Raw genomic sequence first — 26606 nt, forward strand, 5'->3', positions numbered from 1 at the left:
GGACAGGGAGGGAGGCAAAAGAGGTGGAGGCATGGTACTGTTAATCAGAGATAGTGTCACGGCAGCAGAAAAGGAAGACATGGAGGGATTGTCTACGGAATCTCTGTGGGGGAAGTGAGGAACAGGAAGGGATCAATAACTGGGTGTTTTTTATAGACCACCCAATAGTAACAGGGACATCGAGGAGCAGATAAGAACACTGATTCTGGAAAGGTGTAATAATAACAGGGTTGTCATGGTGGGAGATTTTAATTTCCCAAATATTGATTGGCATCTCCCTAGAGCAAGGGGTTTAGATGGGGTGGAGTTTGTTAGGTGTATTCAGGAAGGTTTCTTGACACAATATGTAGATGAGCCTACAAGAAGAGAGACTGTACTTGACCTGGTATTGGGAAATGAACCTGGGCAGGTGTCAGATCTCTCAGTGAGAGAGCATTTTGGAGATAGTGATCATAATTTTATCTCCTTTACAATAGCTTTGGAGAGGGATAGGAACAGACAAGTTAGGAAAGCGTTTAATTGGAGCAAGGGGAAATATGAGGGTATCAGGCAGGAACTTGGAAGCATAAATTGGAAACAGATGTTCTCATGGAAACATAGAAACATAGAAAATAGGTGCAGGAGTAGGCCATTCGGCCCTTAGAGCCCGCACCGCCATTTATTATGATCATGGCTGATCATCCAACTCAGAACCCCGCCCCAGCCTTCCCTCCATATCCCCTGATCCCCGTAGCCACAAGGGCCATATCTAACTCCCTCTTAAATATAGCCAATGAACTGGCCTCAACTGTTTCCTGTGGCAGAGAATTCCACAAATTCACCACTCTCTGTGTGAAGAAGTTTTTCCTAATCTCGGTCCTAAAAGGCTTCTCCTTTATCCTCAAACTGTGACCCCTTGTTCTGGACTTCCCCAACATCGGGAACAATCTTCCTGCATCTAGCCTGTACCATCCCTTTAGGATTTTATACGTTTCAATCAGATCCCCCCTCAATCTTCTAAATTCCAACGAGTACAAGCCCAGTTCATCCAGTCTTTCTTCATATGAAAGTCCTGCCGTCTCAGGAATCAATCTGGTGAACCTTCTTTGTACTCCCTCTATGGCAAGGATGTCCTTCGTCAGATTAGGGGACCAAAACTGCACACAATACTCCAGGTGTGGTCTCACCAAGGCCTTGTACAACTGCAGTAGTACCTCCCTGCTCCTGTACTTGAATCCTCTCGCTATAAATGCCAGCATACCATTCGCCTTTTTCACCGCCTGCTGTACCTGCATGCCCACTTTCAATGACTGGTGTATAATGACACCCAGGTCTCGTTGCACCTCCCCTTTTCCTAATCGGCCACCATTCAGATAATAATCTGTTTTCCTATTTTTGCCACCAAAGTGGATAACTTCACATTTATCCACATTAAGTAATGTATGGAAGAAATGTGGCAAATGTTCAAGGGATATTTGTGTGGAGTTCCGCATAGGTACGTTCCAATGAGACAGGGTAAGGATGGTAGGGTACAGGAACCATGATGTACAAAGGCTGTAGTAAATCTAGTCAAGAAGAAAATAAGAGCTTACGAAAGGTTCAAAAAACTAGGTAATGATAGCGATCTGGAAGATTATAAGGCTAGCAGGAAGGAGCTTAAGAAAGAAATTAGGAGAGCCAGAAGGGGCCATGAGAAGGCCTTGACAGACAAGATTAAGGAAAACCCCAAGGCATTCTACAAGTATGCGAAGAGCAAGAGGATAAGACGTGAGAGAACAGGACCAATCAAGTGTGGCAGTGGAAACGTATGTATGGAACCGGAGGAGATAGCAGAGATACTTAATGAGTACTTTGCTTCAGTATTCACTATGGAAAAGGATCTTAGCGATTGTAGGGATGACTTACAGCAGACTGAAAAGCTTGAGCATTTAGATATTAAGAAAGAGAATGAGCTGAGCTTTTGGAAAGCATCAGGTCGGATAAGTCACCAGGACTGGATGAGATGCACCCCAGACTACTGTGAGAGGTGAGGGAGGAGATTGCTAAGCCTCTGATGATGATCTTTGTATCATCAATGGGGACAGGAGAGGTTCCAGTGGATTGGAGGGTTGCGGATATTGTTCCATTCTTCAAGAAATGGAGTAGAGACAGCCCAGGAAATTATAGACCGGTGCGTCTTACTTCAGTGGTTGGTAAGTTGATGGAGAAAATCCTGAGAGGCAGGATTTATGAACATTTGGAGAGGCATAATATGATTAGAAATAGTCAGCATGGGTTTGTGAAAGGCAGGTTGTGCCTTATGAGTCTGATTGAATTTTTAGAGGATGTGACTGTACACATTGATGAAGGTAGAGCAGTAGATGTAGTGTATATGGATTTCAGCAAGGCATTTGACAAGGTACCACATGCAAGGCTTATTGAGAAAGTAAGGAGGCAGGGGATCCAAGGGGACATTGTTTTGTGGATCCAGAACTGGCTTGCCCAGAGAAGGCAAAGAGCGGTTGTAGACGGGTCATATTCTGCATGGAGGTTGGTCACCAGTGGTGTGCCTCAGGGATCTGTTCTGGGACCCCTGCTCTTTGTGATTTTTATAAATGACCTGGAGGGATGGGTTAGTAAATTTTCACTCACAACACGCTGGAGGAACTCAGCAGGTCGGGCAGCATCCGTGGAAAAGATCGGTCGACGTTTCGGGCAAGAACCCTTCGTCAGGACTCCTGGCATCGTCCTGACTCCTGACGAAGGGTTCCAGCCCGAAACGTCGACCGATCTTTTCCACGGATGCTGCCTGACCTGCTGAGTTCCTCCAGTATGTTGTGAGTGTTGCTTTGACCCCAGCATCTGCAGATAATTTTGTGTTTAGTAAATTTTCTGATGACACAAAGGTTAGGAGCATTGTGGATAGTGTGGAGGGCTGTCAAAGGTTACAGCGGGACATTGATAGGTTGCAAAACTGGGCTGAGAAGTGGCAGATGGAGTTCAACCCAGATAAGTGTGAGGTGGTTCATTTTGGTAGGTCAAATATGATGGCAGAATATTGTATTAATGTAGTATTAATAGTAAGACTCTTGGCAGTGTGGAGGATCAGAGGGATCTTGGCATCAAAGTCTATAGGACACTCAAAGCTGCTGCGCAGGTTGACTCTGTGGTTAAGAAAGCATACGGTGCATTGGCCTTCATCAATCGTGGGATTGAGTTTAGGAGCTGAGAGGTAATGTTGCAGCTATATAGGCCCCTGGTCAGACCCCACTTGTAGTACTGTGCTCAATTCTGGTCGCCTCACTATAGGAAGGATGTGGAAACCATAGAAAGGGTGCAGAGGAGATTTACAAGAATGTTGCCTGGATTGGGGAGCATGCTTTATGAGAATAGGTTGAATGAACTCGGATTTTTTTCCTTGGAGCGTCGGAGGATGAGAGGCGACCTGATAGAGGTGTGTAAGATGCTGAGAAGCATTGATCGCGTGGATAGTCAAGTGGCTTTTTCCCAGGGCTGAAATAGCTAGCATGAGAGGGCACAGTTTTAAGGTGCTTGGAAGTAGGTACAGAGGAGATGCCAGGGATAAGTTCTTTTTATGCAGAGTGGTGAGTGCATGGAATGGGCTGCCGGCAATGGTGGAGGAGGCAGATATGATAGGGTCTTTTAAGAGACTCCTGGACAGGTACATGGAGCTCAGAAAAATAGAGGGCTATGGGTAACCCTAGGTAATTTCTTAGGTAAGGACATGTTCTGCACAACTTTGTGGGCTGAAGGGCCTGTATTATGCTGTAGGTTTTCTATGTTGCTATGTATCAGTTGAATGGGATCCGGGATCAGCCATGATGAAATGTCAGACCCGACTCGCAGGGCTGAATGGCCTAATTCTGCTCCTGTCCAGGTGGTTCTAATATCTTAGTATCCCCTTTCAGTACCAAGTTAATTAACATACCTTTCCTCTTAGTTGTTAGAACTACTAGCTCTGATACAAGGTCAACCCCCTATAACATTAACTCCATTTTCACTCTCCTTTTAGGCTGAATGGCTTGTTTTGTGCTCTATCACTCGATGACTGAATGACTTGGATTCTCCTGAATGTTTTTTTATTTCAGTTTTTTGGCTGTCTGTGCCCCACATTGCACACTTAAGCATACTGTTTATCACCTCTCAAATTACCGCCACTCACCTTCCTATACATAGCCCAGACAGATTGCATATATGTAACAATATATTTCCCTGAATTAGACAGTACTGGAAGCATTGGTATCACCAGGACAATCTTGGTCCCCACTTTATCACAGGTTATCCCTTTGTTCCCTCCACTCCTTCTCAGCATAACTGGTAAAAACAATCGCTTTCTCATTTTCCAGCTTTTAAGAAAGGTTATTTACTCTGTTCCTCTTTCCATAGATGTTGCCTAACCTGATGAGTATTCCTGGCATTTCCTGTGTTTATTTCAGATTTTCATTATCTGTAGTATTTTGCCTTTTGGCTAAAAGAGGATATTCTTCTGATAGTGGATACAATAAGAGTCACTCGACTACTTCCATAGAGGGCAGGTTTGCTATATGAAGAGAGATTAAGTAGTTAGAACTTGTGTTCTTCAGAGTTTAGAAGAAAGAGTGATGATCTCATTGAAGTTTAAAAAGTTTTCAAAGGGCTTAATGGAGTGGAAACAGACAGGATACCTCCCATGGCTGAATAGTGTGGAACTACGAATGGGGTGGGAGAATCACATTTCCAGAATAAGGGGTGGCCCATTTAGGACTGAACTGAAGAGAAATTTCTTCACGTCAGTGGTGGTGATTCTTTGCCAAGAGGGCTGGGAGATTCACTCATTCAGTTAATTCCAAACAGATTCATTGACGTCTGGATAGGAGAGGACTCAATGGAAAAGGGAAGAATGGAGGAAAATGGTGCTGGTGTGTCAGATCTCGATGAATGGCAGAGCACACAGGCAGGCCAGATGTCCTACTTCTGCCCTTAGTCCTCTTATTCTTGTATATTCTTATTTAAACCTTCCCCCAGTCCCACCATTTGTCTGACTGGCCTGTAACTGTCAGATTATTTTTTGTCGAGAAGTCTAACACTTGCAACCTTCCAACTAACTGCTGCACTCAAACTGAGTTCTAAAATATATTAAAAAATTTAAAATTTCCCTTCTACTTCTGAAACACTTCAAAAGGACATAAGATATAAGAGCAGGAGTAGGCCATGTGGCCCATCGAGCCTACTCTGCCATTCAATAAGATCATGGCTGATCTGGCCATGGACTCATCTCCACCTACCTGCCTTTTCCCCATAACCCTTAATTCCCCTACCATGCAAAAATCTATCCAACCTTGTCTTAAATATATGTACTGAGGTAGCCTCCACTGCTCCATTGTGCAGAGAATTCCACAGATTCACAACTCTCTGGGAAAAGCAGTTTCTCCTCATATCCGTCCTAAATCTACTCCCCTGAATCTTGAGGCTGTGTCCCCTAGTTCTAGTCTCACCGATCAGTGGAAACAACTTTCCTGCCTCTATCTTATCTATCCTTTTAATAATTTTATATGTTTCTATAAGATCTCCTCTCATTTTTCTGAATTCCAGCGAGTACAGTCCCAGGCGACTCAATCTCTCCTCATAGTCTAACCCCCTCATCCCTGGATTCAACCTGGTGAGACTCCTGTCCACCACCTCCAAAGCCAGTGTATCCTTCCTCAAGTAAGGAGAGCAGAAATGTACACAGTACTCCAGGTGTGGCCTCACCAGTATCCTGTACAGTTCCAGCGTAACCTCCCAGCTCTTAAATTCAATCCCTGTAGCAATGAAGGCCAACATCCCATTTGCCTTCTTGATAACCTGCTGCACCTGCAAACCAAGCTTTTGTGATTCATGCACAAGCACTGCCAAGTCCCTCTGCACAGCAGCAAACTGCAATTCTTTACCATTTAAATAATAATCTGCTCTTCCATTTTTCCTTCCAAAATGGATGACCTCACACTTACCAATGTACTCCATCTGCCAGACCCTTGCCCACTCACTTAACCTCTCTCTGCAGACTCTCCGCATCTTCTGCATAATTTGTTTATCGTGATTTGTTTGTTGTGGGCCCAGCAAGTTTGTCAAACAGGACCTACCTTTGTTGAATCCATGCTGTGTCTCCCTGATGGATCTATTTCTTTCCAGACTTGGTCCAGCCAAGCAGACTCCACTGCCAAGAAGGCCCACCAGCGCCTTTACTTCCTGAGAAAGCTAAAGAAATTTAGCCTGTCCCCTAAAACCCTCACTAATTTTTATAGATGCACCGTTGAAAGCATTCTTCTAGGGTGCATCACAACCTGGTATGGAAGTTGTCCTGTCCAAGACCAGAAGAAGCTGCAGAAGATTGTGAACACAGCGCAGCACATCACACAAACCAACCTTCCGTCCTTGGACTCACTTTACACCACACGCTGTCGGAGCAGTGCTGCCAGGATAATCAAGGACACAACCCACCAGCCAACACACTTTTCGTCCCTCTTCCCTTCGGGAGAAGGTTCAGGAGCTTGAAAACTCATACGGCCAGATTTGGGAACAGCTTCTTTCCAACTGTGATAAGACTGCTGAACGGATCCTGACCCGGATCTGGGCCGTACCCTCCAAATATCTGGACCTGCCTCTCGGTTTTTTTGCACTACCTTACTTGCCCTTTTCTATTTTCTAATTATCATTTATAATTTAAATTTTTAATATTTACTATTGATTTGTACTCCAGGGAGCGCGAAGCACAGAATCAAATATCGCTCTGATGATTGTATGTTCTAGTATCAATTGTTTGGCGACAATGAAGTATAAAGTACCTCCCTATTTCTTCTTTAATGATAGCTTCGAGCATTTTCCCAACTACAGATGTTAAACTAACTGTCCTATAGTTACCTCCCTTTTGCCTACATCCTCTTTTGAACAGTGACATGACATTTGTTGTCTTCCAAATCTGCCGGGACCTGCCCAGAGTACAGAGAATTTTGGTAAATTATCACCAAAGCCTCTACTATAACTTTTGCCATTTCTTTCAGTACCCTGGGATGCATTCCATCAGGACCAGGGGTCTTATCTATCTTCAGGCCCACAAGTTTGCTTGCACTACCTCCTTAGTGATAGCTATTGTATCAAGGTCCTCACCTCCCACTGCATCCATAACATCTCTCTTTGGCATGTTAGATGTGTCCTCCACTATGAAAACCAACACAAAATAGTCATTCACAAGACTTAGCAGCAGAATTAGGCCATGCAACCCATCATCTCTGCTACACCATTTAATCATTGCTGATTTATTTTCCCTCTCAACCCCATTCAGCTGCCTTCACCCCATAACTATTGACCCCTGACTAACTAATAACCTATCAAACCCCACTTTAAATATACCCAATGACATGGCCTCCATAGTTGTCTGTGGCAATAAATTCCACAAATTCACCAACATCTGACTAAAAAAATTCCTATTCATCTCTGTACTAAAGAAACATCCTTCTATTTTGAAGCTATGTCCTGTGGTCCTAGATTTTCCCAGTATTGGAAGCATCCTCTCCACAGCCATTCTATCGAGGCCTTTCAATCTTCGGTGCATTTCAATGAGATGCCACCTCAGTCTTCTAAACTCCAACGAGTAGAAGCCCAGAGCTATCAAATGCACCTCATACATTATCCCATTAACCCTAACCCTAATGCTCATGAAACACCTCTGGACCTTCTTCGATACCAGCACATCCTTTCCTAGAGATGGTGACTAATAGTGCTCACATTACTCTAAATGTGATCCAACTAATATTTTCCCTTAAGGAAACTATGCTTATTTCAGCCTATTTTATGTATTATTGGAATGGGTCACAATTGAAAAACAGAGTAAAAGCTTATATCAGTAACTTTTGCCATACTAATGAGCAGTGGCGAGGATACGTAAGCAAAATTGGAGGAAAGTGTTGCATTTCATTGCCGTTGAACCTCAGCCGTTTGGAAAATGCAATACGTAAATACCTCTCTTTTAACCACCATCAGTAAATATCCGCAGGGAAAGAGCTTAGAAATAGATTGGTACTCACCACTAGAGGAATGAAGCAGTGTCTCCTGCCAGCTAGCTTTCCTTGGAGAGAAACTGGCATTGTTATTGAGAGAATCCTGGAAACAAAAGGAACAATTCTGATATATGCTGAAAAATTCACCTCTCTAGTTAGTCACGATTAGATATTAGCAATCTGCTTCCTGATACGAGTTATCCCCTCAACTGTGATCAGTAGAAAGCTATGTCACTATTTGTGCCATTTTTGGGGGTGGAGGAGAAGGGCTGGGTAGTGGGAGGTGATTGGTGAGGGGTTGCAGAGCTTACTGAACAATGATCAAGAATATTTGATAGTTTGGTCACTTCCCTGACCTGAGGTAATTTGAATTTAATTTTATCACCTCAACTTAATTCAGCTAAGTTCACACAGAAGCAGATCTTGAAACTCTCTGCTCCTAAATCTGTACCGGTTTTTACATTCAGCTAGCTGTTTTTAAAACCTCCATGACAATGGACAGTTCCCAACATCTCTCAGTGCTGGGTTGGGTGAATGGCCTTCTACCATTATTACCAGTATTTTCTTGTCTCACCAATCTGTGAGCAGGAGATGTTTGGTGTTTGGAGTCTCACCAACCTGTGAGTGGGAGATGGGAGTGGCAATGTTTAAGGTGGTAGGTCGTGTCTGCTGGGCAGTCGTTGCAGAGGGTGAGGGCAGCAACTCTCGTTCTTCCATGTCATCAGTATCGTCAATCATTTCAAATTCTTGTAGATCATCCTGGAAGGAGCAGACCTCTGTCACAGCCTGCGGCGCACCCTTCATATCCATCAAACAGTCCTAGAAAAGGCATATCAGAGAATAATTCCAGAAAACATAGGATAAATCAACAAAGAGGGATTTACAAACAAGTCGACAAGAAGCCAGTGCAGGGTTAGTGAAATCATTACATTGGGACCTTGGAAGGCAGCATCAGATGCAGTACAGAGATTCATGAAGGGCAGAAGAAGCTTCGCCAAAAAGAAAATGAGCTACAACGGAGACACGAGATTCTGCAGGTGCTGGAAATCTTGAGCAATGCACATAAAAGACTGAAGGAAACTCAGCAGGTCAAGTAGCATCTATAGAGGTAGATGAACAGTTAATACTTTGGGCAGAGACCCTTCATCAGGACTGGAAGAGGTCAGAACTAGAATAAAAAAAAGTAGGGAGATAGGGAGGAGTACAAATTGGCAGACAACAGGGGCAGCCAGATGAGAGGGGGAAGGTTGATGGATGCGGGAGGGAGGATGAAAGGGAATAATGTGAGAAGCTAGGAGATGACAGCTGGAAGAGGCAAAGGACTAAAGAAGAATGAATCTGAGAGGAGAGGACAGTGGACCGTAGACTAAAGGGAAGGAAGTGGGGTGATGAAAGGAAGGAAGTGATGGTCAGAACATAAAGGGCAGGGGAGGGTAAGGGAAAGAGTGAGGGAGATACAGGAATAAGGGAAACAAAGAGCTCCATAGTTGTGTTGAGATTAAAGTTGGGTGAGGGAAGATTACTCAAATGCAAAGTCTGAAAGGACCTGAGAGGGAGAAAATAAAGCAGGGGTTTCCCTGAACGAAGTGGCCAATATTGGGGTTATAGAAATGAGAAGATTTAAGGACTGGAGAGAGGCTGAGCAAAACTTCAGCTGCATGAAAGGACACGGGACGCAAAACTCACATCACATTTAATATACCTGGATAAGCAAAAGACATCACTTGAAGCTAGAGACCGAGACCAAATGCTTCTCTTTGGTTGGCATGGACACAATTGGGTGAAGGGATTCCTTCTGTGCTTCAAATTTCTTTTCTTCTAATAAGAACATGGCAGTAATAAGTTGAGTCAAGAAATCTATGAGTGTTTACAGATACGAGATGGCTTTGGAAAAGGTGAAAAAGAGTCAGGCAGCATATATAGAAAGAAATAGTCGGGTTCTGAGATCAACGTGTTGACTGCTTATTCCTTTCCATAGATGCTGCCTGATCTGCTGAGTTCCTCCAGCATTTGTGTGTGTTACTCTGGATTTCCAGCATCAGAATTTCTTCCGTGTAGGTGAAAGAGGGTCTAAATATTTTAGTGGCAATATCTTAGGAAGTAGGTAGGCAATGAATGTGCAATCAATGCACCCTGATAGAGGAAGGAATGCATCTATTTCCTGAGGAGACTGAGGTCCTTTAACATCTGCCGAGGATGTTCTACGAGTCTGTGGCGGCCAGTGCTATCATGTCTGCCGTTGTGTGCTGGGGCAGCAGGCTGAGGGTAGCAGACAACAAACTCATTCGTAAGGCCAGTGATGTTGTGGGGATGGAACTGGACTCTCTGACGGTGGTGTCTGAAAAGAGGATGCTGTCCAAGTTACATGCCATCTTGGACAATGTCTCCCATCCACTACATAATGTACTGGTTGGGCACACGAGTACATTCAGCCAGAGACTCGTTCCACCGAGATGCAACACAGAGCGTCATAGGAAGTCATTCCTGCCTGTGGCCATCAAACTTTACAACTCCTCCCTTGGAGGGTCAGACACCCTGAGCCAATAGGCTGGTCTTGGACTTATTTCCCGGCATAATTTACATATTACTATTTAACTATTTATGGTTTTATTACTATTTATTATTTATGGTGCAACTGTAACGAAAACCAATTTCCCCCGGGATCAATGAAGTATGACTATGACTGTGAAACCAGGGCAGCAAAGAGGAACACTTGAGAAGTTATGGCTACAAATGATACACCATATGGGCAGTTTGCCAAATACAGTGAGGGGAATATTGATGAACAGTTTCAACCTGAAGGTGGTCTACAGTCTTCTGATGGGAAGATACTGCTGCTTGCTACTGCTGTCAGTGGAAAACAGTACTCTGAAACAGAGGTAGCACGTTGAAGATTTCAGCCCATAGATTTTCTGTGAAAATATCGCTGCATCTAGAGAACAACCCACCCTAAACAGAGATGACCAGTGGTGTTCCACAGAGGTCTGTGTTGGGACAGATTCTTTTTACGTTATACGGCAATGATCAGAATCAGAATCAGAATCAGGTTTATTATCACCGGCATGTGACGTGGAATTTGTTAACTTAGCAGCAGCAGTTCAATGCAATACATAATATAGAAGAGAAAAAAAAATAATAGTAGTAAATAAGTCAATCAATTACAGTATACATCTATTGACTAGATTTAAAAAACATGCAAAAAACATAAATACTGTATATTAAAAAAAAGTGAGGTAGTGTCCAAGGGTTCAATGTCCATTTAGGAATCGGATGGCAGAGGGATGGACTTAACGGCTTTGTTGCAAAGATACGAAGGTAGGTGGAGGGTGAGGTAGTCTTGAGGAAACGGAGAGGCTATAGAAGGACTCAGACAGATTCGGAGAATGGGCGAAGAAACGGCAGATGGAAGAGAGTCTCCGGAAATGCCTGGCTATGCTCTTTGGTAGAGGAAGTAAAAGGGTTGACTACTTTCATAGATGGACCCTCGCTCCTCTCAGGCCTTTCTCACATCAGCTGCAGCCAGCGTGCCTGCTCCTTGGGGGGGGGGGGGAGGAAGGGCCTTCCTCGCTTGTACATTGCTCTGTGCATCAGACGGAGTGTAAAATACATTCGGCCCATCAGGAAGAGAGTCATTACCATCGCTGATGTGCAGGGTGGACTTGTCGTCAGTTAAGGTCACATGTCCAGGTCTTGCTGTCACAGAAATGGCTGCATACTATATCCTCTGTGAATAATCCAGTTTTGCCTTCCTGATAGCACAGGAAAATACTCTTGCCATCTTATTCCCCCCCCACCCCCCGATCTTAAGGCAGCATCCCAATCTCTCAGCCATGATTTTTGATATGCTCTCACGTGGATATGCTTAATTACGGTGACGTCCTCAATGCACTTGCCTATATAGCCAGTCCTAGATTACACAGATTTATCTAAGTTAATGTCATGGTTGTATGTTGCTACCTCCCTGAACATGTTCCAGTATGTATTTTCAAAACAGTCCGTCAATGCTGAGGTTGGTCCTTCTGGCCAAGTTCTATTTCCCTTTGAACTGGTTTGACTCATTTAATCAGTGGTCTATGTTAACTGTACCGTAGTTAATGGCAGAATCTGCTCGGATGGCTTACTCCTTCTTCAAATTTGTATGTCTGTATGGACTTTTGCCTTCTGTTGGTCTGTCAGGAGTGTTCTAGGACAGGATCTCTGCACTGCACAGGTCAAAGCTAAGTTAGCATTCAGACTTTACCATCTGAGTGTGGAGGGTAAACAGTCAGTAAGATGGACCCTCTGCAAACAGCCCAGGTAGGCGTAGGGACCTGTGTGATTCAGGTCCAACAAGATTCATGCAAACATCATTCGATTTCTGGTTGTCTACCTCACTGCTAGCCATTCTCAGCAGAATTCCAGAAGCGAAAAATGGGCATATGTTATTGGAACATGCTTTGGGAGAAGAGGAAATCTCTTTCTTGCTCTGCCTCAGCAAAAATGTTAAAAAGAAATATTAACTGATATCCAAAGAAATCTGAGCTCATGGGATCAGAATAATTTTGAAAAGGACTTCTGCGGCAAGCATCAGGCCCTCAATAACATACAAGGGTTTTGGCACCTGTTTCATGTTGCTGCATTTTATGTATAAGCCTGTGATTTGAAGAGGGTGCCCGGTAAATACGTAAACAGTCCGGGCAAAGTAGCTGCTAAATTAAGTGGATTGTATTCTATTTTATGTCTGAGAAAGAGGTATAACATATACCAATTTCCAGCCCATGAGTTCAAGCTTTATACTCGTTAAGAAAATTACACATTGCACCATTTCCAATCAAGCATATTTTCCAGATTTCTTCTTCAACTGTTTCCCCCATCCCCCCACCTATCTTCTGCTTGCCTTTTACAGGCTTCTAACAATGAGCATGGGGGTCAGTGAATTACCAGATTCCTCAGAGCAGTGGAATAATTGTTATAGATTCAGATCTTTAGATGACAGATTTAAAGAGCCAAGTCCCTTTAAACAAGAGCTAAATGTCAGGAATATTCTTCTTTACGATGACACTGAGGAAATCAATGTGCTGAATCAGCACTGCTAACGAAACTCAATCTTCTCGGCCCAGAGCTCTAGCTCCTGAGGGACTGCTCTTGTTTCACTAATGAACCCTGCAGTCCATGAATAATTCAGTCAATTGTGCTTATTGCCTGGGTATTGGGCTCACTGAGAGTGAGCGTGGGTGAAGAGGCCAAGAGTGAGAGCCGGCAGGAGAGTCATGTTGTTGACAGCTTCATCAGCCTTCACCAAATACTGAACTAGGCAGGACAATACCATGACAGGAATGACGATTCTAATTTACCCCATTTTTAATTCTAATTTAATTTCTGTTTGTCACGTGCAAAGGAGGTGAGAGAGACTGCAGTTTATCCCAGCTGGCATGGTGGCTGAGATTGTGCTCGAGTGGATGGCTCACATTTTTCACAAGCTGCTGACTGATCCAGCGCTGTGCCTTTACACACTCCTCTTAATCTTTCTCAGGAACGTGGCATAGTGAAGTGTTGAGGATTAGGGTTCTTTTTTTTTATTTTTACGCATCTAGAGATACATCTGACAACTTTGAAGCATAATACTATCTCCTCCAATAAAAACGTGGCCTGCAGCCATCGAGCTCAAGGACCAGCTCAACTCACCTCAGCACTGAACAAGTTCTGTGGACTCACTTTTGGGAACGCTGCTGTTCATATCCTGTCTGTTATTTGTTTATATTTTTATTGTTTGCTCGAGGTGTTCTTTTATTTCATACATTGGGTGTCTGGCTGTCTTTGTTGTGTGGGATTTTCCATGGATTCTATTGTGTTTCTTTGTTTTGTGGCTGTTTGCAAGAAGATGAATCCCAAGGTTGTATATGGTATACGTACATTGATAATCAATGTATTTTGAATGTGAAATTTTGAACCTGATCTACTAAAGGGAATAATGTATTTCTATTGAGCACCAAAAACATTTTCCATTTGCACTGACTTTCACTTCACTGTTGCCAGTAATGTGTTTTGCACCGCACTGCTGCAGATAACTCAGGCAGAACAGATGAAGACCAGTCTTTGACTGATTGGTGTCAGTGATGCAGATCATGACTATTCCCAAAATACTGTGACAATTAGTTTCCTTTTGAAGATCTCCTGGATAAACAGCAAGTTCCTGAGTTGCACCAACTCAAGGCCAAGATAACTATCTGGGACTGGAGCCTGGATCACTATCCCTGAATTAATGCCACTGTTGGCTGGGAAGTGATGTTTGGATCTGGGCCACCATCAGTTGGAAAATGGGACATGGAGCAGTGTCACTGAGATTGAAATAGAACAATGACTGAGATATCTGTTGGTTAGGAATGGCACGGGGAAATTGGGAATGGAATAGGGATTAGGCAGACATCCCACCCTGCAAAAACTCATTTCAGGGAGGTAGCACCATTAATTTGCGGGAGATTCCAGGAACTTCCGGGAGAGGTGGGATGTCTGCAATAGAGTAGCTCCTTAGCAGCGAGCCAGCTAGTTTAAATAATGTTAGCTATGCTAATAAACGAATGACACCGGTTAATCTCACCTCAACATGTCTTTTACAGCCTTAACCCATCATGGGCAATAGAAAAGTCAGTGTTGCAAACAATGCAGTGAGCAACACTGTCATTATTTTGACCCCTATTAGGCAGGGGTTTAGTGTAGTCTGGGGTGACGTACGTTTATATTTTCTCTTTTTGGATCTCTCTCTCTCTCCTGCGCGCTCTCTCTCTCTCTCTCAAAAAAATTGATTTCCGGGACATTGTATGTAATTTGCGGGCATCAGGGAGTCACTATTAATATGCAGGAGACTCCAGGAACTTCCGGGAGAGGTGGGATGTCTGGATTAGGGTATCTGTTAGTTGGGAATAGGATATTTGTTGTTAGTAAAGGGACAGGGAGATTGGGAGTCGGACAATGAGAGTTGGAATGAAACAAGGATCAGTGGGTAAGGGTGCAGGGAAACTGCTATTTTGGAATGGGAGTTAGGCTGGGTGTGGGACTGGGGGCCATCTCACTTTGCACTGAGCCATTACTTAGCAATGTTTTATTGGAGCTGTGTGGATGAGTGTGTGCCCACAAAGACTTACTATACATTCCCAAACCAAAAGCCGTGGATGAACCAGGAAGTACATCATCTGCTGAAGGCTAGATCTGTGGCGTTCAAGTCTGGCAACCGAGGCCTGTACCAGAAAGCCAGGTATGACTTGCAGAGGGCTATTTCAAGGGCGAAGAGATAATTTCGAACGAGGTTGGAGGCGACATCGGATGCACAGCAACTCTGGTAGGGTCTGCAAGACATTACTTCCTACAAAGCATGAACGGCAGCATGCTTCACTACCAGATGAACTCAATGCCTTCTATGCACGCTTTGAATGGGAGAACACAACTACAGCTGTGGAGATCCCTGCTGTACCTGATGACCCTGTGATCTCTGTCTCAGAGGCTGATGTTAGACTGTCTTTAAAGAGAGTGAAACTTCGCAAGGCGGAAGGTCCCAATGGAGTACCTGGTAAGGCTCTGAAAACCTGTGTCAACCAACTAGTGGGAGCATTCAAGGACATTTTCAAACTTTCCACTGCTACGGGCGGAAGTTTGCACTTGCTTCAAAAAGGCAACAATTATACCAGTGCCTAAGAATAATAATGTGGGCTGCCTTAATGACTATCACACAGTAGCACTCACATCAACAGTGATGAAATGCTTTGACAGCTTGGTCATGACTAGACTGAATTCCTGCCTCAGCAAGGACCTAGACCCACTGCAATTTGCCTATAGCCACAATAGGTCAACGGCAGACACAACCTCATGGTTCTCCACATGGCTTTAGACCACCTGGATAACACAAACACCTACATCAGGATGCTGTTCATTGACTATAGCTCAGCACTTAATACCATCAATCCTACAATCCTGATTGAGAAGTTGCAGAACCTGAGCCTCTGTACCTCCCTCTGCAATTGGATCCTCGCCTTCCTAACCGGAAGACTACAGTCTGTGCGGGTTGGTGATAATATATCCTCCTTGCTGACGATGAACACTGACGCACCTCAGGGGTGTGTGCTTAGCCCACCGCTCTACTCTCTGTATACACATGACTGTGTGGCTAGGCATAGCTCAAATACCATCTATAAATTTGCTGACAATGCAACCATTGTTGTTAGAATCTCAGATGGTGATGAGAGGGCGTACTGGACTAAGATATGCCAATTAGTGGAATGGTGCCACAGCAACAGCCTGGCACTCAACATCAGTAAGATGAAAGAGCTAATTGTGGACTTCAGGAAGGGTAAGATGAAGGAACACATACCAATCCTCATACAGGGATCAGAAGTGGAAAGAGTGAGCAACTTCAAGTTCCTGACTGTCAAGATCTCTGAAGATCTAACCTGGTCCCAGCATATTGATGTAGTTATAAAGAAGGGAAGACAGCAGCTATACCTTATTAGGAGTTTGAAGAGATTTGGCACTCAACAAATACACTCAAAAACTTCTATAGTTGTATCGTGGAGAACAAAAGGTGAGCGAACTCGGCCTTTTCTCCTTGGAGCGACGGAGGATAAGAGGTGACCTGATAGAGGTGTATAAGATGATGAGAGGCATTGATTGTGTGGATAATCAGAGGCTTTTTCCCAGGTCTGAAATGGTTGCCGCAAGAGGACACAGGTTTAAGGTGCTGTGGAATAGGTACAGAGGAGATGTCAGGGGTAAGTTTTTTACTCAGAGAGTGGTGAGTACGTGGAATGGGCTGCCGGCAATGGTGGTGGAGGCAGATATGATAGGGTCTTTTAAGAGACTTTTGGATAGGTACATTGAGCTTAGAAAAATTGAGGGCTATAGGTAAGCCTAGTAATTTCTAAGGTAGGGACATGTTTAGCATAACTTTGTGGGCTGAAGGGCTTATATTGTGCTGTAGGTTTTCTATGTTTCCATGTAACATTCTGACAGGCTACATCACTGTCTGGTACGGAGGGGCTACTGCACGGGATTGAAAGAAGCTGCAGAAGGTTGTAAATCTAGTCAGCTCCATCTTGGGCACTGCCCTACAAAGTACCCAAGACATCTTTAGGGAGCGGTGTCTCAGAAAGGCAGCGTCCATTATTAAGGACCTCCAGCACCCAGGGCATGCCCTTTTCTCACTGTTACCATCAGGTTGGAGGTACAGAAGCCTGAAGGCACACACTCAGTGATTCAGGAACAGCTTCTTCCCCTCTGCCATCCAATTCCTAAATGGACATTGAAGCTTTGAAGCTTTTGAAGCTCACTTTTTTAAAAAATATACAGTATTTCTGTTTTCGCACGTTTTTAAAAACCTATTCAATATATGCAATTGATTTACTTGTTTATTCATTATTATTTTTTATTTTATTCATTATTATTATTATTTCTCTCTGCTAGATTATGTATTGCATTGAACTGCTGCTGCTAAATTAACAAATTTCACGTCACATGCCGGTGATAATAAACCTGATACTGATTCTGAACCTGATTCTGAACTATCCTGGATAACTGCAACAAACAGAATTTCAAGCAATGTTACTTTTAAACCACAGACAATAACCAATACTTTGTGCTTATAATCTTCAGCCAGAGAACAGCAGACAACACTCACAAGAATCCAACAGTAACAACAGTGGGTAATTTTGACACTTGTTAATTTTGCTGTACTTTTTTCCAGTGATCCAGAACCATTACCACTCTAGTGTTAGCTTGGTTCAATGCCATCTAGTCAGAAGGTAGTGGGTTGTAGTTTCATTCCAGAGCTCTGGGTCAGCAGATGGGGGCCACATCGTCCTTTGGATGAGACATCAAGGTAGAAACTCACATTTGGTTATTTGTGGTAAATGAGTAATATATGTATTGTACTTCACTTCTGAAAATGAATTCCATTGTCTTCTATCCACTGAATGCTGCAGGTGAAGAAAGATTTAAGGAAAATCATTTGATGCAACTCTAATCTGATGACAGGGGGAAGGACCCGATAACTCACTGTTAGGGTAGATAAAACTATAATAAACCTGTTGTCTATCTGACCAGGCTACATTTGGAGGGACAGTCAATAAAGATGAAGCCATAAATAATTTGGGAATTCCTTTGGGGAGTACTGAGTACACAGTTTTCGACACAATGGGAAGAATGCGATTGCACTGCAATGAGTACAAAGCAGATTCACCAGGATGCAATAGTCCTATCACAAACAAGAGAAAATCTGCAGATGCTGGAAATCCAAGCAACACACACACACACAAAATGCTGGAGGAACTCAGCAGGTCAGGAAGCATCTATGGAAAAGAGCATCTGGAACGTCAGCTGTACTCTTTTCTGTAGATGCTGCCTGACCTGTTGTGCTCCTCCAGCACTGTGTGTGTGTGTGTGTGTGTGTGTGTGTGTGTGTGTGTGTGTGTGTGTGTGTGTGTGTGTGTTGCTTGGATCACCAGGGTGTATGCTCCAGTTATGAAAAGAGATTGAAAAGTGTGGGTTTATTTACCTCAGAGTGAAGGAGGCAGGTACCTGATAGAGGTGTACAACATCATGAGGGGGCAGACATAGGGTACATGGTAGGAAGCTTTTCTTTATAACAGAGCTATGTGAAATTAGAGAGCAATGGCAAGGAGTGTAAGGCTTAGAAAGGAATGGAGGAAGAATGTTTTTCCTGAGTAGTGGCTGAAATCTGGAACACAATGTCTGAGTGTCACACAACATTTAGGAAATACCTAGAAGAGCATTTCCAGGTATTGCACTGAAGTTCCTGTACCTAATTCCTGATGGCAGCAGTGAGAAGAGAGCTGAGCCTGGTGGGGCTGTAATGATGGAAGCTGTTCTCCTGCGACAGCACTTCCTATGTAGATGTGCTCAGTAATGGGAAGGACTTTACCCATGATTTCCTCAATATTGGAATTTCATTTAGGGAATGTATTGCTAAATACATTTAGAATTTAGAAATTCTAAATATATTTTTAAATATCAATGCATTGAAACCTATGAAACAAGTGCTAATAAATGGGAGCAGTAAATCGGCATGGAAGTGGTGAGGCTGTTGCTGTAATGCCACACATCACACCCATCGGCCCTTTTGATCCAGGCATACTTGAAGAGGGCACAAGTTCACATAATTGATGGTCTTGTTTCCTGATTGGTTCTTGATGCTTTTAACTTTTATCTGAACATGGAGTGTCAAGAAATTCCTATTTCAGCTGACCTCAAGCAAAGACAGAAGGAACAGAGTGCTAGAGCAGCAGATTGTGGTCTTCCGGTTAGGAAGTCAAGGATCCAATTGCAGCGGGAGGTACAGAGGCCCAGGTTCTGCAACTTCTCAATCAGGATTGTGGGAATGATGCAATTAAATGCTGAGCTGTGGTTAATGAACAGCATCCTGACATAGGTGTTTGTGTTCTCCAGGTAGTCTAAAGCCGTGTGGAGAACCATTGAGATTGCGTCTGCTATTGACCAAATGTGGTGATAGGCAAACTGCAATGGGTCCAGGTCCTTGCTGAGGCAGGAGTTTAGTCTAGTCATGACCAACCTCTCAAAGCATTTCATCACTGTTGATGTGAGTGCTACTGAGCGATAGTCATTAAGGCAGCCCACATTATTCTTCTTCTCAGGCATTGGTACAATTGTTGCCTTTTTGTAGCAAGTGCAAACTTCCGCCCATAGCAGTGAAAAGTTGAAAATGTCTTCGAACACTCCCGCTGGTTGGTTGGCACAGGTTTTCAGAGCCTTACCAGGTACTCCATCGGGACCTTCGCCTAACATCGACCTCTGAGTCAGAGATCACAGGGTTAGCAGGTGCAGCAGGGATCTTCACAGCTGTAGTTGTGTTCTCACTTTCAAAGTGTGCATAGAAGGCGCTGAGTTCATCTGGTAGTGAAGCATCACTGCCATTCATGCTATTGGGTTTCGCTTTGTAGGAAGTAATGTCTTATAAACCCTGCCAGAGTTGTTGTACACCTGATGTCGCCTCCAACCTCATTCGAAATTGTCTCTTCATAAATTATACCTGGCTTTCTGGTACAGGCCTGGGTTGCCAGACTTGAATGCCACAGGTCTAGCCTCCAGCAGGAGATGTACCTCCTGGTTCAGCCTCGGCTTTTGGTTTGGGAATGTATAGTAAGTCTTTGTATGCACACACTCATCCACACATTTTAATGAAGTCGGTAACTACTGCAACATACTCATCCAGGTTCAAAGGTGAATCCCTGAACACAGTCCAGTCCTCCCATTCAAAGCAGTCCTGTTCGCGCTCCTGTGCTTCCCTTGTCCAAACCTTCTTGGCTGGTGCTGCAGCCTTCAGTCTCTGCCTATACTCAGGGAGTAGAAGTACAGCCAGGTGATCAGACTTCCCGAAGTGAGGGCGTGGAATAGCACGGTAGGCATTCTTGATGGTGATGTAGCAATGGTCCAGTGTGTTGTTTCCTCTGGAATTGCAAGTGATTTGTTGATGGTAATTGCTTAGTGATTTTTTCAGACTGCCCTGATTAAAATCCCCCAAAATGATGGTGACCTTGCTTTGTGGATCCAGAATTGGCTTGCCCACAGAAGGCAAAGAGTGGTTGTATTTGTCAAAGTGTGCCAAGATCTCTGAAGATCTAACCTGGTCTCAATATATTTTTTCGTCCCACTTCCCTCCGGTAGAAGGCTCAGGAGCTTGAAGACTCGTACAGCCAGATTTGGGAACAGCTTCTTTCCAACTGTGGTAAGACTGCTGAACGGACCCTGACCCGGATCTGGGCCGTACCCCCAAATATCCAGACCTGCCTCTTGGTTTTTTTTGCACTACCTTACTTTCCCTTTTCTATTTTCTATTTATGATTTATAATTTAAATTTTTAATATTTACTATCGATTTGTACTCCAGGGAGCGCGAAGCGCAGAATCAAATTTCGCTGTAAAGTATTGATGTAGTTATAAAGAAGGCAAGACAGCGACTATACTTCATTAGGAGTTTGAAGAGATTTGGCATGTCAACAAATACGCTCAAAAACTTCTATAGTTGTACCGTGGAGAGCATTCTGATAGGCTACATCACTGTCTGGTATGGGGATGGGGTGGGGTGGGGGCTACTATACAGGACCGAAAGGAGCTGCAGAGGATTGTAAATTTAGTTGGCTCCATCTTGGGTACTAGCCTACAAAGTACTCAGGACATCTTCAGGGAGCGGTGTCTCAGAAAGGCAGCGTCCATTATTAAGGATCTCCAGTACCCAGGGCATGCCCTTTTCTCACTGTTACCATCAGGTAGGAGATACAGAAGCCTGAAGGCACACACTCAGCAATTCAGGAACAGCTTCTTCCCCTCTGCCATCTGATTCCTAAAGGGACATTGAGTCCTTGGATACTACCTCACTTTTTAAATATATATTATTTGTTTATTGCATGATTTCAAATCTATTCAATATACGTATACTGTAATTGTTTTTTTTTCTTCTATATTATGTATTGCATTGAACTGCTACTGCTAAGTTAACAAATTTCACAACACTTGCCGGTGATAATAAAGCTGATTCTGATTCTGATAAGCCAACTAAGGAGAGGCTGTACTTGATCTGGCACTGGGAAATGAACCTGGCCAGGTGTCAAGTCTCTCAGTGGGAGAGTATTTTGGAGGTAGTAACCACAACTCTATCTCCTTCACCATAGCGCTGGAGAGGAATAGGAACAGACAAATTGAGAAAACATTAAATTGGGATGGGGGAAATATGATGCTATTAGGCAGGACCTTTGGAGCATAAATTGGGAGCAGATGCTCTCAGGGAAATGCACTGTAGAAATGTGGCAAATGTTCAAGGAACATTTTCATGGAGTTCTGCATAGGTATGTTCCATTCAGGCAGGGAAAGGATGGTTGAGTGAAAGAACCATGGTGTACAAAGTATGTAGAAAATCTAGTTAAGAAGAAAAGCTTACGAAAGGTTCAAGAAACTGTTAGAGCTCTAGAAAATTACAAGGTTGCTGGAAAGGAGCTAAAGAATGAAATTAGGAGAGCCAGAAGGGGCCATGAGAAGGACTTGGTGATCAGGATTAAGGAAAACCCCAAGGCATTCTACAAGTATGTGAAAAGCAAGAGGATGAGCCGTGTGAGAATAAGACCAATCAGGAGCGAGAGTGGAAACGTCTGCATGGAGTCAAAGGAGGTAGCGGAAGTACTTAATGAATACATTGCTTCAGTATTCACCAGGGAAAAAGACTTTGGCAATTGTGGGGATGCTTACAATGGACCGAAAAGCTTGAGCATATAGACATTAAGAAAGAGGATGTGCTGGAGCTTTTTAAAAGCATCAAGTTGGGTAAGTCACAGAGACAGGATCAGATACACTCCAGGCTACTGTGGGAAGCAAGGCAGGAGATTACTGAGATTCTTGCACTGATCTTTGCATCATCAACAGGGACAGGAGAAGTACCGGAGTATTGGAGGGGTGCAAATGTTGTTCCCTTGTTCGGGAAAGGGAGCAGAAGTAACCCAGGAAATTATAGACCAGAGAGTCTGACTTCAGCGGTGGGCAAATTGTTGGAGAAGATCATGAGAGGCAGGATTTATGAGCATTTGGAGAGACACGATCTGATTAGGGTAGTCAGCATGGCTTTGTCAAGGCCAGGTCATGCCTTACAAGCCTGATTGACTTCTTTGAGGACGTAACAAGACACATTGATGAAGGTAGAGCAGTGAACACATCCTTTCCCTCAGCCTTTCAACATCATCCGGTAAAATGAACATCTTGAGTGTCTACGCTCCAACGCTGGGCTCACCTCAAGAAACAGTTTTATGAGGACCTCGACGCTACCACCAGCAAAATACCAGAATCTGAACACATCATTCTGCTAGGTGATTTCAATGTTAAAGTCGGATCTGACCACGGCTCATGGCCAAACTGCCTCGGACACTTTGGCGTTGGCAAGATAAACAACAACAGCCAGAGACTACTGGAGCTTTGCTCCTGAGCATCACCAACACATTCTTCAAGACAAAGCCTCACCATAAAGTCTCCTGGAGACACCCAAGGTCCGGACACTGGCATCAGCTGGAAGTGATCATCACCAGAAGAGCTGCCCTCAACAGTGTGCTTCTAACATGCAGCTTACACAGTGCAGACTGCAACACGGACCATTCCCTGGTGTGCAGCAAAGTCCGACTGAAACCAAAGAAGATCCACCACTCCAAGCAGAAAGGATGCCCACGCATCAACACCACTAAGGCAGCGAACCCAGAACTTCGCATGAAACTCAACGACCAAATGGAACAGGCTTTCAAAGCAAGTACAGCCACAACCATGGAGGAGAGATGGCAATTCATTCGTTACACCATCTACAACATCGCCATGTCATCCCTCGGGAAGAAGGAGAGGAAAAACGAAGACTGGTTTGAATCTCACCTGTCTGAGATGGAACCTGTCATCGATGCCAAGAGACTCGTCAGAAAAGAATCTCACTGCACTGAGGATGGCAAGAAACAATGCTCAAAGGATGGCTAGACGCTGCGCAGTTGACTACTGGCAGAACCTGCGCCAGAACATCCAGACCTGTACTGACAGTGGCAATGTGCAAGGCATGTATGAGGGGATGAAGAAAGCCTGCGGGCCCACCGCTAGCAAGATCGCTCCATTGAAGTCCAAGGACAGTGAAGTCATCAAAGACCGTGCCAAACAGATGGAGAGGTGGGCTGAGAACTACCAGAACCTGTACTCCACTGCGAACATGGTCACTGAGTCAGCCCTTGCCAGTATCCCTGCCCTACCTGTCATGAAAGAGCTGGACCTACCCCCAACAGAGGAAGAACTCAACAAGGCCATCGACTCGCCTGCTCATGGCAGGGCACCAGGCAAAGACGCCATCCCTGCATAAGTGATCCAGTGCGGGAAACCAGTGCTCTTAACCCATCTTCACGAGCTGCTCAGCCAGTGCTGGGAGGAGGAATCAGTTCCCCAACACATACGAGACACAAACATCATCACATTGTTCAAGAATAAGGGAGACCTCAACGACTGTAACAACTACAGAGGCATATTCCCGCTCAAGACCATTGGCAAGGCATTTGCCTGAGTGGTTCTGAAGCAACTGCAGACACTGGCAGAATGCGTCTAGCCTGAGTCCCAGTGTGGCTTCAGAACAGAGAGATGATCTTCTCACTCAGGCAGCTACAGGAGAAGAGCCGGGAACAGAGACAGCCTTTGTACATTGCCTTTATTGATCTGACCAAGGCCTTCAACCTGGTTAGCAGAAGAGGCCTCTTCGCACTCCTGAAGAAGACTGGATGCCCTTCAAAGCTGCTGAATCTCATCGCCTCTTTCCATGATGGCGTGCAGGGGACAGTACAATTCGATGGATCATCCTCAGAGCCCTTCCCCATCCAAAGCAGAGTGAAGCAGGGTTGCGTCCTTGCCCTGATGCTCTTCGGGATCTTCTTCTCCCTCGTACTGTTGTACGCTTTCAGGACATCTGATGATGGAGTGTACCTACACACTAGGTCCGACGGCAAGCTCTTCAACCTTTCACACCTCAGAGCAAAGACCAAAGCGCATCAGGTCCTGATCCGGGAGATACTCTTCGCTGATGATGCCGCCCTGACGTCACACACACAGTCTGGTCTCCAGAGGCTAGTCAGTTCCCTAGCACATGCTTGCCAAGAGCTTGGCCTCACCATCAGTCTGAAGAAGACAGAGATCATGGGCCAGGACGTCAGCGAAGCCCCCAGCATCAGCATCGGTGACCACACCCTGCAAGCAGTAGATGAATTCACCTACCTAGGGTCGACAGTCTCCAGCAACCTGTCCCTTGATCCAAAGCTCAACAGGCGAATGCTTGGCCGCTGCTATGGCCAAGCTGTCAAAGAGAGTGTGGAAAAACAACAAGCTCGCCACAGCCACCAGGATTGCAGTGTACAGAGCCTGCGTACTAAGTACTCTTCTCTAGGGCAGTGAGAGTTGGACGACCTACGCACGCCAAGAGCACCACCTCAACAGCTTTCACCTATGGTGCTTGCATCGGATCCTGGGCATTTCCTGGAAAGACCACGTGCCAAACAAGGATGTCCTGGACCAGGCCAGCATGCCAAGCATGTATGTACTTCTCACACAGCGATGACTGCGCTGGCTTGGCCACGTCCACCGCATGCAGGATGGCCGCATCCCCAAGGACATCCTATATGGAGAACTCGCCACAGGATCCCAGCCCATAGGGCGCCCACTGCTGCGTTACGGAGACGTTTGTAAACGTGACCTGAAGTCTGCTGATATCAGGGTGGACACTTGGGAAGAGACGGCGGCAAATTGCTGCATCTGGTGACAGGCTGTACATACAGGCATTGCCAATGCAGAGGGAAAACGAACTCAACTGTGGTTGGACAGAAGAGAGCGAAGGAAAGCTGCAGCAGTGACCACCCAGCCATCAGCCACCAGCCTTCGTGTGCAGCAGCTGTGCCAAGGACCGCCGCTCTAGAATCGGCTTATTCAGCCATAGCCGATGCTGCTCCACACCCAACTGAGTCCTAAACCAGGTGCGTCCATTGTCCACTTAGACAGACGGAGCCATTAATTCATTAATGGCGTGCTGGCATTCATCAGCCGTGGGATTGAGTTCAAGAGCCATGAGGTAATGTTGCAGCTATATAAGACCTCGGTCAGACCCCACCTGGAGTACTGTCTTCAGTTCTGGTCACCTCTCTACAGGAAGGATGTGGATACTATAGAGAGAGTGCAGAGGAGACTTACAAGGATGCTGCCTGGATTGGAGGGGGTACCTTATGAGAATAGGTTGAGCGTACTTGGCTTTTACTCCTTGGAGCGACGGAGGATGAGAGGTGACCTGATAGAGCTGTATAAGATAATGAGAGGCGTTGATCGTGTGGATAGTCAGAGGCTTTTCCCCAGGGCTGAAATGGCTAATTTGAAGCGGCATAGTTTTAAGGCGCTTAGCAGTAGGTACAAAGGGGATATCAGGGGTAAGTTTTTCCACATAGAGTGGTGGGTGCGTGAAATGCACTGCCAGCGGCGGTGGTGGAAGTGGATACAATAGGGTATTTCAAGAGCCCCTCTGATAGGTACATGGATCTTAGAAAAATAGAGGGCTATGCACTCGGGAAATTCTAGGCAGCCTATAGAGTAGGTTGCATGGTCAGCATAACATTGTGGGCCAAAGGGCCTATAACGTGCTGTAAATTTCTATGTATAACAGGTTTAGCAGTACTTCAGCTTCTTCCTGAATGATTGGACACCAAATTCTTGTAGTTATGAATGACTTCAATGTCTCTATTAATAATTCCATTGCATAGACTTATTAATAGCTCTGTTGTGTGCAGAAATTCAGAGAACCACTGCCTCTGGTAAAAATAATACAATATCCAATATTTCACCATCAAGCACTTATTATAATCTAACATTTATCTGTCAGTGTGCCCTATACATTTTGCAATCTCTCTCTTCTGTAATTCCCATTCATTGACTCAGCTAATTATACAGCCAGATTTTTGAAATCAGCACCAACCAGCACATCATCAACTAGTTCCTAGCTACGTGCAGAGAATTCATCAGAACACGTTTAATTTTGCATTTATAATTAGAATAACTTTGAAATCAGAGAACACACTTTAGA

The 26606-nt window shown here is 44.6% G+C and overlaps 1 protein-coding gene across 1 annotated transcript in view; it reads right to left on the minus strand.

The window, feature by feature from the left end:
- mapk8ip2 (mitogen-activated protein kinase 8 interacting protein 2) overlaps positions 1 to 26606 on the minus strand; it is a 64892-nt gene that overhangs the window by 27550 nt on the left and 10736 nt on the right. Inside the window, exons 3-6 of the mRNA XM_072241845.1 lie at positions 23964 to 23993; positions 21577 to 21588; positions 8613 to 8768; positions 8022 to 8097 (exon numbers count right to left, since the gene is read on the minus strand). Coding sequence (XP_072097946.1) covers positions 8022 to 8097; positions 8613 to 8768; positions 21577 to 21588; positions 23964 to 23993 — 274 coding nt within the window. The remainder of the gene's footprint in view (positions 1 to 8021; positions 8098 to 8612; positions 8769 to 21576; positions 21589 to 23963; positions 23994 to 26606) is intronic.

Source organism: Mobula birostris, chromosome 23 (assembly GCF_030028105.1).
Source record: "Mobula birostris isolate sMobBir1 chromosome 23, sMobBir1.hap1, whole genome shotgun sequence".
NCBI lineage: Eukaryota > Metazoa > Chordata > Chondrichthyes > Myliobatiformes > Myliobatidae > Mobula > Mobula birostris.